A 15,070-nucleotide genomic window follows, 5' to 3' on the forward strand; every position below is an offset into this window, starting at 1 on the left:
TAGTATAAAAATATAGCATCATAAGTTACTTTTCCAATATTACAGTTGTAGTCTTTACTAACAACATACATAATAAAATGTTTTGAGCACGATCCGTATAAACACACTCGTAAATTGCGAGCGAGAAAAAGTATTTTCATGTGCATATTAATTTTAAAAAAGTCTTAATGATGTTAAAGTTTAATTTCTGAAAGTTTTGAGACACCGCATTCAAATTATTGATGAGATAGCTAAACAAATGACTCAAAATGAAAATTTCTGGACGCGTTTTCATTGTTACCAATGTAGTACTACGGATCCTGAAAAGCAGCCCGGCCGATATAATGGTTAGTAATGCTGAATGCTGTGCCGTAGGTCCGAGGTTGAATCCCATAGAAATCATGGCTGTTTATAAGTGTATAATGTCTGCGCGGCAAAGGGTACTACAATACAGGCAAAATGCAGGGCAAGCCGGAATAACCTCGCGCACCCTTGATTGTAGGGAAAGAGGGATAGAAGACTTTCCGACAACTCCCCTCGCGGTGTTTTCTCTCGCAATTCCAATTGGGACGAAAGTTTAGCAATTAACAAGGCCTGATGATACCTAATATGCCTACATGTATCGGCCTTGCTTTAACCTGCAACTGCGGATACTGAAATGTGGTTTTCAAATTTTTACTTACTGGAATGAAACAACATCGAAATGTTTTTATCCAACAAAATAAAAGTTTTATCAAAGCCCCAAAAGCAATATAGAGTGGTTGTAGATCCTTCGCAGTGTCATACGAAATATTAATAATAAAAAGACAAAAAAAGTTTTACATACCCATCTTAGTAAGAAAACTGAACATTGATGTGATGTACTGAGAAACGACGGATAAAAAATTGTATGTCAACACTTAACGCTGCACCGGAAACTTTAAATGTATACTGCTATGCTGCGTTTAAAATTTTTGTAATTTTCCTCTTAAATTGTGTATGGGGTAAGTGCTAAGAAAATGACTCTTGATAATAAAGCTAAAAGGACAAAAAAATGAGTTAATTGTAATGTTAATTGTAAAATGAGTTAAATGTAACAGAAGAGTGACACACTGTGAGCTGAGCAAAATTGTAAAATACCTTAAAAAGCCCTTTTGGGCCACCGTTAAAATCTGAAACCGTTCAGATTTCTTTTTTTTTTTTTCGTATAATTTTATAATGGCATTTTCCTACTTTTATAATAGCATTTTTGTATTCCTATAATAGAATTTTCTATAATTTTTTAACACTTTTTATATGGAAACGAATTTTATTCGTTAACCTAAAGTGTATAAAATTTTCATAATGCTAGACGTTTACTGAATTCATTTGATTGCAAATTAAAGAAAGTAAGCAAGCTAAGAGATTAGTACTTCCTTTTGACTGCATTTTTTAATATGTATAGCGAGATATTTATTCACGGTTTTAAAATTTATCTGAACCATCTTAATGGGAAATAATTTTTATCAAAGAAAACAAAATAATTTGTGAGTAATAAATAGCTAAGTAATTTTGTCAAAAATCACTCTCAGTCCTTGGAGAACATGAAAGCAGTGTCTTTATCGTTAAAATAAATAATTATATTAGAAAATGCAAAACATATTTTACAAGCACTAAAAAATAGTGACAATAAATAAAACGCAACAATTTAGCTCATAATATTCCCATTAAAATACCTTTCTGTACTAGTATTTCTATTATGTCCATTTGATTCAGGTTTAATTGCGTAACAAAATCAACTGATCAGTTTTTTCCAAGAAAAATCAGGATTTTTCTCCCACATTAATATATCTTGCCTCATTAATATATTATAATTCAATGTTTCTGTTACCGTTATTATAGTAATGAGAAAACATTGATTCTTTAACCAGAGCCTTGCATTCAGCTGTTGGCCGTTCCGCTTGTCATTTGTGGAGAATTAACGATCCCTGAAAGCGATTTTGGTGTTACACCCCTAATACCTTCTTTATTCCACAATGAAATAATAGCTCCTTTCCTAAAGCCTCTAGGCTTAGTGGGAGAAGTATAATTTATTTGAGGCAGTATTAAAATTGTTCAATAAATTGATCAGTAGTTTTCTGTTCTACTAAAGAGAATAAAACAAATAATATTTGTTTCACTTAGAGTAGTATCACCAATGAAAAGATCAAATGATATTAATATTTTGTTTTATATATTTTTCTTTCACAAATTTGCTTTCCATTTTGCATAGGAAAAGTTCTATCTTATGAAATAATTTAACTGTTTTCATGGGATATTTCTTTTCCTGTTAGTGTGTAAATTCGTACACCTAATTCTACTGAAATTATCTTGAATATTTAATAAACTGACGACAATGTTAACTTTTAAAGATGCACATTTTTAAGTCTTTATTAAAATCTAAATGCATTTATGCAAATTCATGTATACCGTATAGTTATGATTACGTGAGTTAAGTTTTCGTAAATTATGGAAGTCTCAAAAATTCACCAAATATTATGCTTCCTTTTGTGAAAGTCGCCATGTAATCAAAGACCAGTAATTCATAACAAATTACTATGTAGCGCAAAAATTAGCCTGATTTGTTTACATAATTGCATAAACGCAAATGTTTGGAACAGTCATCGTTTGCATATTCCAATGAAAACCAATTCCGAAAACTGCATTTTGCTAAAAAGGTAATTTTATCATCGTTTTTACTGAAAAAAATCTGTTTTCCTTTTTATAACGTACGTCTCATTTTCCTATTTCTTACGAAACTGGATTAATCCTCTGACATAATTTACCAAGTGACAGAATTTACCAATTTACCAGCCTGTGAGACTCTGGCCAGATCGAGGTTAGCTAGAAGTGATCAGTCATTGTAAAAGAGTGCGGCTACTTCTTTGGTTTATAGTATAGAGTTAATTTAAAGCACGATTTACGAAAGTTAAAGAATACATTAGTCTATAGCAGAATTTCCCAACGAGAATCTATGGAACCCCCGAAACATTGTTAACTGTTACGCAAGATATACGGAAATAATACGTACTTCATAAAAAGAGAAAAGGGATTTTTTCCTGATTCGGTACTGTACTCAGGTAACTTCGGTGGAGTAATCGGATGTTATTGTGATAGAGGTCTAGTCGATAATAATTGAAGATATGCTTTTGGAAGTTCTGCTGTGTTCGGTTAGACTCGTCAGACGTCGTCAACAGTTCCATAAATTTATTTGTTACTTGCGTTACCATTCAGTTGGGGAAGTGGAAAAATATTCAAAAAGAGAAGAAGGTTAACTTATGCTATAAGCAATTTTTGCTAAACTGTACATTGGGATTGAATGGCTATGCAAGCAACATGAATCTAAACGAGCGTAACCGAACAGCCCAAAAGAGGTTTTCAGTTGTCTGAACAGAATGTTAGTGTGAACTTTTTATTGTATTGTCACTTAGTTATTATTTTACTGCTATTTTATTAGTATTTTATTCGGCTCTGTTTCTCATTTTTTAATTTTTCTCCATACATGAAGACAAAAAATTTAGATCATTCTGAATATCATAAAGAGGATTTAAAATCTCATTAAAAACTTCAAAATAATCATAAAGAAAGAGGTAAAGAAACGTTTTGTCGTTAAGTGTTTTGAGCTAAAGGAAGAAATGCATGCAAATCTCCAACAGAACTACGAACACGATTTTAATAATGCTTCGAGGATCAAATGTGGATGCAGATGCTTGCTTATTTAGCAGAATTTTTTTAATCACTTGAATCAAATGAATAAACTATTGCAAGGAAGCGGAGAAAATGTACTAACTTCAAGTAATAAGACACTTGGATTCAAAAGAAAATTAAATTTACTGTAAAAAGAAATCTTCATATGATTGAAATATTGGCGGCACTAAAAAGTGAAGATGGATATTTCAAATTTTATTGCATCCTACCTAGAGGAGCTGCCGACGAAATTGATTACTATTTTTCATCCGTGTCAGCACAACTATATGATTGGGGGAAGAATATATTCTCTCGAACTTCCGTTAATCCTCAAACACTAACTTTAAAAGTGTAAAAAGTAATTTATGACTTACATTCGTCTATATGACTGATATTTAAAATTACCTCTGCTGAGATATATGAAGTCTGCACCAAATTAGTTAAGTTTTCCACTCCAAATGAATTAAAAGTTCCTTTTGTAGTGTGCAAGTTTCTACAGCTGCTGTGTCAAGTAAGCTTCATAAAGACTATTTGTACAACTGCACTGAAGACCAAAGAAATTCGTGTTTCTTGCCGTTATTCCAGATGTTTTCTTAGAATAATTTGTGCATTATATTGCAAATAGAATCAGAAGCTAGCTACTGCTATTACGAGGAGCTTATTGTCAGGACTTGCTATTGCTACACTGTTATAAGTTCAATAGCTTCTACATAATATACACTCGATGAAGCTAAATGTGGGATTACTCCTTTGCTTGCCGCCCAGACAGTACAGTGATTAGTGACGCTGACTGCCGTACCGATGGGCTCTGGTTCGAATCCAAGACAAGACATCCATGTTTGAAAATATGCAGTGTCTATGCGGCAAGAGGATACTCAAAATACACCTCGAGCTCAAAAGAGTTCTGGAGTTGTTTAGTGGTTGGGGAAGAAATCTCAAAGAACGGCTATGTAAAGAAGGAAATGTTCTATAGATATAATATAAACCAGCTTGCTATTACATCGCTAGAAAGCTGAAGGAAAAATTCGCCAAGGAATTTGGCGACTTAACCTGGCGGCGAGAATTTTCCCCTCGGCGATGCGTACAGAAAATTGAGGAACACATTAAGAAGAAACGTTCTTTGCCAAAACGCTCCTTTCTTGACGTTTCGCGTTAATTTAAACTCGGATTGTTTGTATTTTGTTGGCTCAAAATAACTAATCTATTAATTAATTTACTTGAGAGAAGAAATATGTTCTTTTCCTTTAAATTTTAAAGAAATTTAGAAAGATATTCGTTTTATCAACTCTTGATAAACGCGACCTTCGGACTTCGACGCCGGCTTCAAACTTTGGCGAAAGATATTTCGCGCATGCGCAGCAGTTTCCCTCTACGTCGAGACAGAGCCACTCCTGTTACGGAGATTTTTTCCTTCTTAGCAAAACATATTCTTTGAAAATCTGAAGGACTTTGAACCGCTCCACGGGGTGTTCTTTGGCGAAGCTGCGCAGTTAGTGTTAAGTCCTTATCATATATGATTCCGCTACGCGGGAGTGGACGTCGAAAGAGACATTTCTAAGAACCTGCACTATTCCTCGAAACCAACGTAGTTAGGTTACCATTTTCACTTATTTCAAAGACTTGAACGCCAAATAGTAATCGATTATCGCTCAGATTGAGATCACGTTATCCTTCAGAAGCAGAACTTTATCTGCTTGGTTTATCTCTACCCGCGTAGAGCTGAAGTTGAAACATTCTCGGCGAAGTTTCAAAATCTCCCGCGTAGCAGGTATATCGTTTTCGTAGCTAATGGGGACTTCGTTTCTAGCGAGGCTTTTTTTCTAGGAATCTTCCCGTTTAAACCTGTGCTACCAGAATCTCGTTTGCACAAACTGTGGTGAAATTCTGGTGTCCTATCTTCTTATACCTGTAACTGATTTTTCTTTCATGTTTTTCTCTGTATTAAATTAAAAAAATTAAGTTATCTTCTCGTGTACTGCACTAGATTTCTTCAAGTTATTTTCTCCTAAATTACGCATTTTGCCAGATTTCTAGCTGCCGATTCGTGTATTGAACATCGCACTTTTTCAGACTTTCATACATAAAATGTCAAACAAATTGACTCAGACAATACATAATTTAATAATTATTTTTATTTTATTATGGTATTTTAATTCTTCAAAACAGAAAACGTATCCAAATGCTAGAATTCTGATAGACTGAGAAGGCTTACAGTTGCAGATAAAGCAGAATATTTGCCTGACTAGTCTAAACTGTGGGAAAATGCCTTAAAGCAATTATCATTCCTCAACAGCAAAATTATTTGCTCTTATAGCTTTGAGTAAGGAAAATTAGTTTAAATGCAGAATTTAAATAAAAAACTGTTTTTATGGGAAAAATGGGATAGAAATTTAGCTCTATGTTTCATCGATGCAGGTAGCCGTACCATATCAGCAGATAACAACTATAATAGCATTCAAAATTGTATATGTAGAAGGAAGGAATTTGTTAGTTATCAAAACGGTTTCCGCTAATAGAAAAAGTTTGTTAAACCCTCTATGAATGGGAAAGGAATAAATATCTCTCTCCTTATCAAAAATAACCCATAGTTTGCAAAATAGTTCTGCTATTTTTGAAGTAAGCAGGTTTATAACACCTTTATTGTATTCAAATTTTAAAATCATCGCAAACAAGTGAAGCCGTATGGAATCAAGTGAAACGTACCATTTGTGGAATGTGATGGGAATCTAACCAATATAATATGTTTCAAACTTTGGGAAAGTCCGTTACTAAGGCAAGCTGTACTGCCAGTGTTCAATTCGTGGTAGACCTCGCAATTGAAGCTTCCAGTGGAGTCTGTCTACTGCCAGGCTTTCAGTGACGTAGCTTTGTAACATTACACGTCCAGGACATTCTTCTACGCTAACACATGTCTAAATGTATCTGAAATGTTTCTATGTGTTATGGTGACTGCATTTTCCGTGAACTTCGATCCACTGTAACCACTATATCCATAATTTTATTGGTTATGCATTTTATGTGTATAACATTTTCATGCGTAACAAAAAATAGTTTTCCCCCTTTAACACGTAGACGTTTTTCTATATTATTGCTGTACTTTTTGGAGGTTATTATCTATTGTTATGTACACTAAATGCAATCAAATATTCTTGTGTAATCGAAACTTATATATGCCTTATCTGAAGTAATGTTATTATATATTTTATATTAATAAAGCAATTCTATAACGTTTAGGAACATTTCTGTTGTTCACCATTTAAAAAGTTAAATATAAGATTTATAATATGTCGAATATAATTCTTACTTTTTCACAATTTTCATTTATTTTATTTAATTCAACATATTTCAATATACGTACATACGCATATATTTAAATATAGATACAGAGGGAGATTTAGATATGAGTTAATAATAAAAGAAATAATCTTTTAAAGAGATAAGCTAAGCATTTTCTTTCTCTCATTATATATATATCTATATATAGATATAGATATATATATATATATATATTTAAGATTATAAAAATATCGTTTGCACATACAATAAGAATTTTTGAATAAACTCTCTTTATCTGTCTATCCCTATATATAATAGTTATTATTAATATAATAGATCTTATTAATAGATAAACAGGTGGAGTTTATTCAAAAACTCTTAATGCATGTGTGAACGATATATTTTAAAAATCTTTCAGTGCGCAAAATATTTTTGAAGTAGACAGTTATTATACAGATTTTTATGCCTCCTGAAACAATTATTTACTATGAATTTACGTCGAGGACATTACGCGCTTAAAGTAAGTCATAATAAACTTCCTCTGAGTTGTTATTTTCCTAAAAATTTACCAGGCACATTCTTTTCAACGACATTTATATGAGCTGCACATTCTTCCTTTTAAATGGTAAGATATAATTTGAGCAACATATTGCTTAGAAGCAAAGCAATTTTATGACTTACTCAAAAAGTTAAGTACTCACCAAAATTTATTGCTTGCTTTCGTTCTGTTACTGTTTCATAAGTCGCTTTTACGATCACTTATTTCAAACATAAAATATCTATCATCATTCTTTATGCTGGGGAACTCTAAGGCCCATATAATGCATAGTACTAAATATTAAGATAAACATTGATTACGTTCTCCTGGTAATTGAATTTTTTTATTAGATAATATCTTCCTTATGGCACTTCACTTAAAGAGAATAGTTAATGATTAGTTACATGTGATAAAACGGATTAAAAGCTATGCCCCTGACATTATTATAGAATTATGTAATGCTTGATTTGAGTGAGAGACTTATGTGTATGGCTATGTAGGGGGATTTCAAAATAACTAACAAAAATGTAAAGACAGGTAGAAGAGACCGAAGTAATTTTGCATGAATGTATGTGGCAGAAATGGCGAGGGGAGATGATACAATGCTCAAATGACCGCAAATAAGAATACTGCTGTATAAATCTTATTATTATTATTATTATTATTATTATTTTTTTGTGTGTGTGCAGATTTCGAGCAGTATCCATTGCTACACGATAGCTTAACTCGCTGACATGGATTTCATCCCTGGAGCGAACGCAGAAAACGAAGCAGGTGTTCAAAGTAGATACTCATGAATTGTTTTCTATACCCCTTTGAGTGCATTCTGCCTTTTAGAAACAGCCTCATACATAAAACGCATTTCGGCGGGGTACGCATTATTGTAGCAATGTATACTACCTCTCGAAATCCGCTAGGGAATTTCAATTTATGATATATATCACAGTATTTGTGAAAATTATACTTGCATCATTTAATTTCAATGTTGGGTTTGCTTTCATTGCCCTGACCCGAAACGTGTGCAACTAATGTAAAATTACTCCCAATTTAGCGCTGCATGTCTTCGACATAGCGATAATTTTTTACTAAGTTATGACAAATGATATTGTAAAATTATCCTCGTGAACTAAAACATTAGTTATCAGTGTGTTAATTAATTAGAATTAAATGATAATTATCGTTTACTAAGTGTAAAATTATCGTAATAAAAACGTAATGAAATTATGCAAACACAGGGTAGTTTCTCCCAGTTCTGTATTTTTCTTCATAGAATTCTTTTTCTTGCTAGGAGCTTTCAAGAAAACGCTGTCTGAAATGACGAAAATTGATATTTTTTCGGCATTTCTACAGCTGTTTTAAATTACGGCAGTTTTAAAGAAAGTATCTTTTTTTTAAAAAAATTGCTTACGAAAGGAATACAGAGTAGACACTTTCGGAACAAAAGAAATACCTTAATTTAAATCGGTGTTATTAAGCAAACATGTGCATTCTGTAGCCATTTGTATTAAAGCTCAGTATGATTAATTAGAGTTGTCAAGCCGGTACAGCGGTTAATAACACTAACTGCAGTGGCGATGGGCTCGGGTTCGAATCCCGGAGAGGGCATGATTGTAACTGTCAGTCCATTCAAAGGAGGCAATGGTGGCCACGTAACCGGTAGTTCCATAATGTGTGTGTGTGTGATTATGGCAAAGCCTCGAGGGCTATCTGCCTAAGAGAAGGGATGCCTTCGTAAAGGACTTTCTAAGGGAAACTGGCTCGTATACACGTTACACATGGGGAAAACCACGAAAACGCCCATGCAACCAGCCCGTTCGCGGAATTCGAACCTCGGACCGAACTACCAGTGTTCAGCGACTTTACCGCTCGGCCGCTAGTGGGCCAGTTCCATAATGAAATATCCACTATTGAATAATGAAATATCCAACCCTTGTAATGACGTAATACTAACGACTGTTAAATAAAGGGCCCGGCCACAGAAAGGGTTAATTAGAAATTTTAGAGATCACTATGAACGTTTTAACACGAAAAACTTTATTAGGCATTTGAAAATACTGAAATAACAATATGAAACTATGTTACTCCATGCGATTTGAGCGTTACAGATAACAAACTGCGCTAAAAAATTAAAAATTTTTGATTTCTTTATCATGCATAAACGACGTGTTGGAAGAAGCCAGAAAAGTGAAATTCAAATATCATCTTCTCTGAGTCAATGACATATGTTTAGTTTGATCACCGTGTATTATTATCGCAGACATAAAAGAGCACACTTAGAAAATTTCACAGTTCCTTATATTTTCTTACTTAAAGTGCGGATGGTTGTAAGCTGAAGACGCAGAGCCCAAGTGTAAAGTGCCCCGATTTAGCGACACCACGTTTTAGCTTTAGAATCACTGTAGAGGTTATTAGGTATGAACTGGATCTTCTATTTACTATTTGCGTGTAATAACTACAACATTACAAGGGCACATAAGAAAGGGCTGACGCAAATCCTTTTTTCTTTTGAAGAAATTCGTATGATGCAGGAAATGCACGAGGAAACAATCGATCCTGAATATATAAGTGACGTATATTATGACACAGATCTCAATGACTCCAACGCTTCACTACAGTGGACGCTGTCTATAAATGACGCTCTTTATTGCGACCATTCTATTGCAATGACAAATGCAGAAAGTTCTAAGAATATGAAAGATTATTACTACTTTTGTAATAATATTACTTCTTTTGTAATAAATTCGCCTTGTTATGAAGCATTTTTCTTTGTGACACGAGATGCGATTATAATGATGGTCAGCTTGCTGTAGAAGGTGAAGCTTATACATAAGGAGTAGAAAGTAACTGTCATGCTTGGCGTGAACTTATGCCTGACTTGTTTTAACAAATCTTCTACTGTTCCTAAACTTTGGCCAGTTGTTTCGAATAGTTCTTTAAAAGGTAAAAATACATTGATTCCTAAACGTTCTTTCAAAAACGCTATTATTACGCTGTACACTTATACCGTTTCGTGGGGTCTTTTGCGTCGCAACGCATTGGCAACAACGCGTAAGTTCTGCTTGCGTGGCTAATCGGAACTGAGCCACTGAGCTGCCAACTTGCAACGTTTATATGTTGTGAGTGGATAGAAATTGACTTCACAGGATTATCACTGATATCCTTTTGTAAGCTTTTCCTCGACGTAATGCAGGGGCAGCAACGCGTAAGTTTCGCTTGCGCGGCTAATCGGGACTGAGCCATTTGAGCTGGCAACTTGTAACGTCTATATGTTGGAAGTGGATAGTATGGGAAGATTGGCTGCCTTCAAAGTTCTACAACCCATGTTTTTAAAGTGGTCCGTGCAAGCTCGACAAGGAATCGGGCTATGTGATCGCTAAATACTAAATAATTTTAAAGGTTCTCCTTGGTGATTTCGGCTTAACAAGATCGCCTACGAAGAGAAAGCTCATTATAACTGTGTATGGGCTACTTAGCGTTTAATTTTTATTTGAATGACATGTTTTTCTAGAAATACGTTTCACGTAACATTCTTCTTCATTCCTCAATTTTAATACTAATATGATGGATATTTAATAAACATGTTGCTTCTGACAACAATTACAAATCATATGCATTTTCTTAACTTTGATGCTGAAACCGCACTAGAGTGAGCTGTTTATAAATTTCTAAAACATAAAAATAACTTGTAGAGTATGAAATGAATATTTAGAGCAAAATGTATTAAAAATATTTACCCAGCAAAAATCCATCCTTGCTCCACTGTACATCACCAGCTCTGTTGCCAACATGACACTGAAATTCTACGTCACCACCTTCCTTACTTTCTTGATCTGTAGGTTTGACACGAAAGAACTGATTTTCGCACTTGGTAACTGTAAAAGAAAACAACGAATTACTTGAAAATGCCATACAAGCATATACCTATGCATAAAGAACATCAAATTATAGTACTATCGAAAATGTAATTGGATGCCGGAAAAAAGCGAAATACTTTTTTAATAATAGTTGAGGAGAAATTTATAACAATTAACTGGAAACTGCAGATTAAAATCTTCAGTTGGTGGCACTTTCATTCCAAAATATGCAGAGAGAATTGAGCATCCGTATGGATTTTTGTTTTAAGGACATCAAAATTAAATACATTTTGATTAACTTTGTCTTCAGGAATTTTTTTATTCAAAAATTATCTTTCTCCTCAGAATGTATGAGATCTGACTTTAGTTCTGATAAAACTATATTCAAATTAAAAGGGCTAGAAAGGAGTCTGGAAAATTTTAAAACATTATAAAGAGAAAAATTTGAAAAATATCTTATATTAATTTAATAATTAAAGATACTTTGCTTTGCTTATTTTTCAACTATTTCTTTTCTGCGTACCACCGGTTAAGAACCCTTGAGTTAGAGTATCAGTTTCTATATTCTTAGCATAAAAATATATTTTCATTCAAATTTTTACCGATAGATGATGCTGTTACAGAACATTTATGGGAATCGAATGAGCAGAATAAAGAATACGGTATTCATTGCATCTGAAGATACTGTTTCAGATACTATAAAAAGTTTAATGCTATAATAAATAGCAATATAAAATGCCTGTTTAATATATTTTTATATATATATATTAAACAGGCATTTTATATATATATATATATATATATATATATATATTAAACAGGCATTTTATATATATATATATATATATATATATATATTAAACAGGCATTATATATATATATTAAACAGGCATTTTATATATATATATAAACATTATTAGCTGCAATGTTAGACCGCTAGAATCCACGGTTGTAATTACTAATTTTATTAGGTATTTGCCTTGTTTTGATTACAATTCAATTTTAATTTTGGATGCTTTATGTTTATTTACTTCAATCCTGCAACTTTAGTGCAGGACAAGTTCAATTTTTTGTTTTTTTTTGTTTTTGGTTTTTCTTTATGTATATCAAGTATGATTGCTATAATTCATATACTATAACTATTAATTTTTAATGCATAAAACTAATATAACTTTCAAAAGTGAAACATCTAATATTCATTTCTGATTTCATATAAAAATCCTTCAAATATAATAACATAAGACGAAGCACACTATACAGAAAATGTAGTTAATTATAATACCAATTTCTTAAAAACATTAGTTTCAAAGTCATATAGATACTACGTATTGACAAATTCAGTTTAAATTTAGATATTTCTCTGTCTTCAATTCCAGAAAGAGCTTCTCAATAGTCAAAACAAATCTTACGTATAAAAACTGTACAGTCCTTACTGCTTCTTTATTTAATGTTTACCAAATAACGCAAACAACCAGTATCAAGAAATGACTGCAAAATTATACGATATATATTTATTTTGCACATATTATTCTACGATATATATTTATTAATATATTTTATTCTATTACAAAACGATAATATCGATAATATCAAAAGTCAGGCAGCTGAAAAATATGTTCAAGGTACATTAAAACTGGTATTGTGCTTCTAAAAGTAAATTCGCCATTTAAATGTTTGCATTTTGAAATAATACCAAGTACAGTTTCAAAGTTTAAGAAGGATAAAGTTACTGTTTAAAACATACTTTCAATATATATCTTGATAGATTTCAAAGGCTCTTCAGTCCATTTTACGAGAGACCAAAAGTATCAAGAATCTTAACTGATATTCAAGAGATAAATATTTAAAGATACGTCTGTTGATGTATAACTCTTTTGAACGAACACGTAAAATTATACAAAAATGGGAAAAACGTGAAACGTGTCTGTATTATTATTTATGCATCTTTTAAATGCCTATTATAATCATTAAGCGCACACAGAACTGCTAAATGTCGAGAGAAAAAGAAATGTTGACATTAAAGTAATCAATTAATCGTCAAGTAACATTAATTGCAGCTACGTAACACCCCTTGAGTAACATTAATCAATGGACCATAAATAACATTAAGCCATTCGAGTAAGTATTATCGTAATTCAGAGAAAGGTAGAAAACGGAAGTTTAATAAAACCCTGAAATATCGTAGAAGTATTCTGTTTGCTGTAAATTTATTTTTATGTAAAAGAAACAATCTTAGCCAACAGATAGGATATTCTAATATTTCCTTTCTCTGAAGGGAAAAAATGGGAAATTTCTTTCAGCAAAATAATCAGTGTCTTCATTTTTTTTTGCCTTGGACTAGTGTTCTTTTGTCCATTTAATCGATATTGCTATCCAAGGAATTCCTCTGCCATTCCAGATAAGATTTAGTCTGCTTAACAACGAGCTTAAATTACGGAATCAGCTCATGTAAATGACTTAACTTTTGCTGATTGACAAGGGAGCAGTCTGACAGTTTTGAAGTCTTCTCTGTTATGAACTTGAACGGTTTAACTTTTGAAATTGTGTGGCTTTCGCATAAATTAGAATATGAATTAAATTTATGAAATCCATGCTTAAATTCATGTATGAAAAAGAAATTCACCTGCCATATTTCATTCATTCATGCGTTAAAACATACTATTTTCTTATTAAATGATATTCTGTTAAACTGTCATATGTTTATATTTAAATCAATGTGATGGATTTCCCATCTTCCAGTATAGCAGAGTAGGGAGTCTACCATTAGCTAAGTAGTTAGAAAAAAACTGAATAGTGTATGTTTCCGCTGCTTTCAAATTTTTGCTGAAAAGCGTTGATGATTTCTACCATGAATTTTAATGCATTCTATTTACATTTAAACTGATTTTTCAGACTAAAATGTCCCTAGAAGCAGATAACTATTAACCCTTAGCTTAATCGATTACTCAGTGTGGACCGGGTAGAATGTTGCTTCACCAATATATTTTAGTCATCGAGTTTTTATAAATGCTACATTGTAGCTCGGAAAGATTTCTAAAATCGGAAAAATTAAAATAGGCGAAGAGAATTATGTTTTAGTTCTAAATCTACGCCTTAGTAACTAAACAATAAACTCTTTTTTCAATGCTAAATCCGCTCTTGAATATTGTTCCGTTTCTTTTAGACTATTTTGAAGAAATACTCGGAAAAGAACGATTTTTTTTCATATAATTAAAAAATCATGTTATATTCGCAGATTATTATATATTATAAGTTCTTTCATAAATTCCCTCTTTTTTAAAGGTATCAGGTTTCTAATAAATTAATTTGTTAAAACATTGCCTTCAATAGAATAAATTTAAATGAGTTCAAATGAATTTTAATTAGAGTTTCTCATAGTATCTTCAAATGTAATACGAATTTGAGGGTTGGAACTTTAATAGTGGCAACACAGCTGAAAATAACGCTACGGAACAAAACCAAAGAATATCGCGTATACCACACGTAAACTACATACCTACCTTACCTCTCAGCAAAAAGACTCGTTCTCGCATGCGGAGTGACGCGAAGAACGAACCCTTGTATTAGCTCGCGGTCTAAAGTAAGTGTTGTCAGGATGTTTTCAAAACAAGAACAAGGATGTTGTTCAAGAACAACGATGATAAAAACTGAATGTGCCACAGGTCGTACAGCACGACAGTGTCATCAAGGGCTTCAAGAGGCTTGCGGGGAATCTGCATTGCCTTACAGAACCGTAGCA

At 32.6% G+C, this 15,070-nt stretch overlaps 1 protein-coding gene across 2 annotated transcripts in view; it reads right to left on the reverse strand.

Annotated features, from left to right (window-relative positions):
* Positions 1–15,070, reverse strand: part of LOC118185412 (nephrin-like) — a 1,505,573-nt gene that overhangs the window by 1,207,030 nt on the left and 283,473 nt on the right. For both annotated transcript variants that reach the window (XM_085813712.1, XM_085813713.1), the window contains exon 2: positions 11,212–11,349. In XM_085813712.1, the coding sequence (XP_085669838.1) occupies positions 11,212–11,349 (138 nt within the window). The remainder of the gene's footprint in view (positions 1–11,211; positions 11,350–15,070) is intronic.

Source organism: Stegodyphus dumicola, chromosome 3, assembly GCF_044657685.1.
Source record: "Stegodyphus dumicola isolate Sdum_Otavi_A_Nest chromosome 3, ASM4465768v1".
NCBI classification, from domain to species: domain Eukaryota; kingdom Metazoa; phylum Arthropoda; class Arachnida; order Araneae; family Eresidae; genus Stegodyphus; species Stegodyphus dumicola.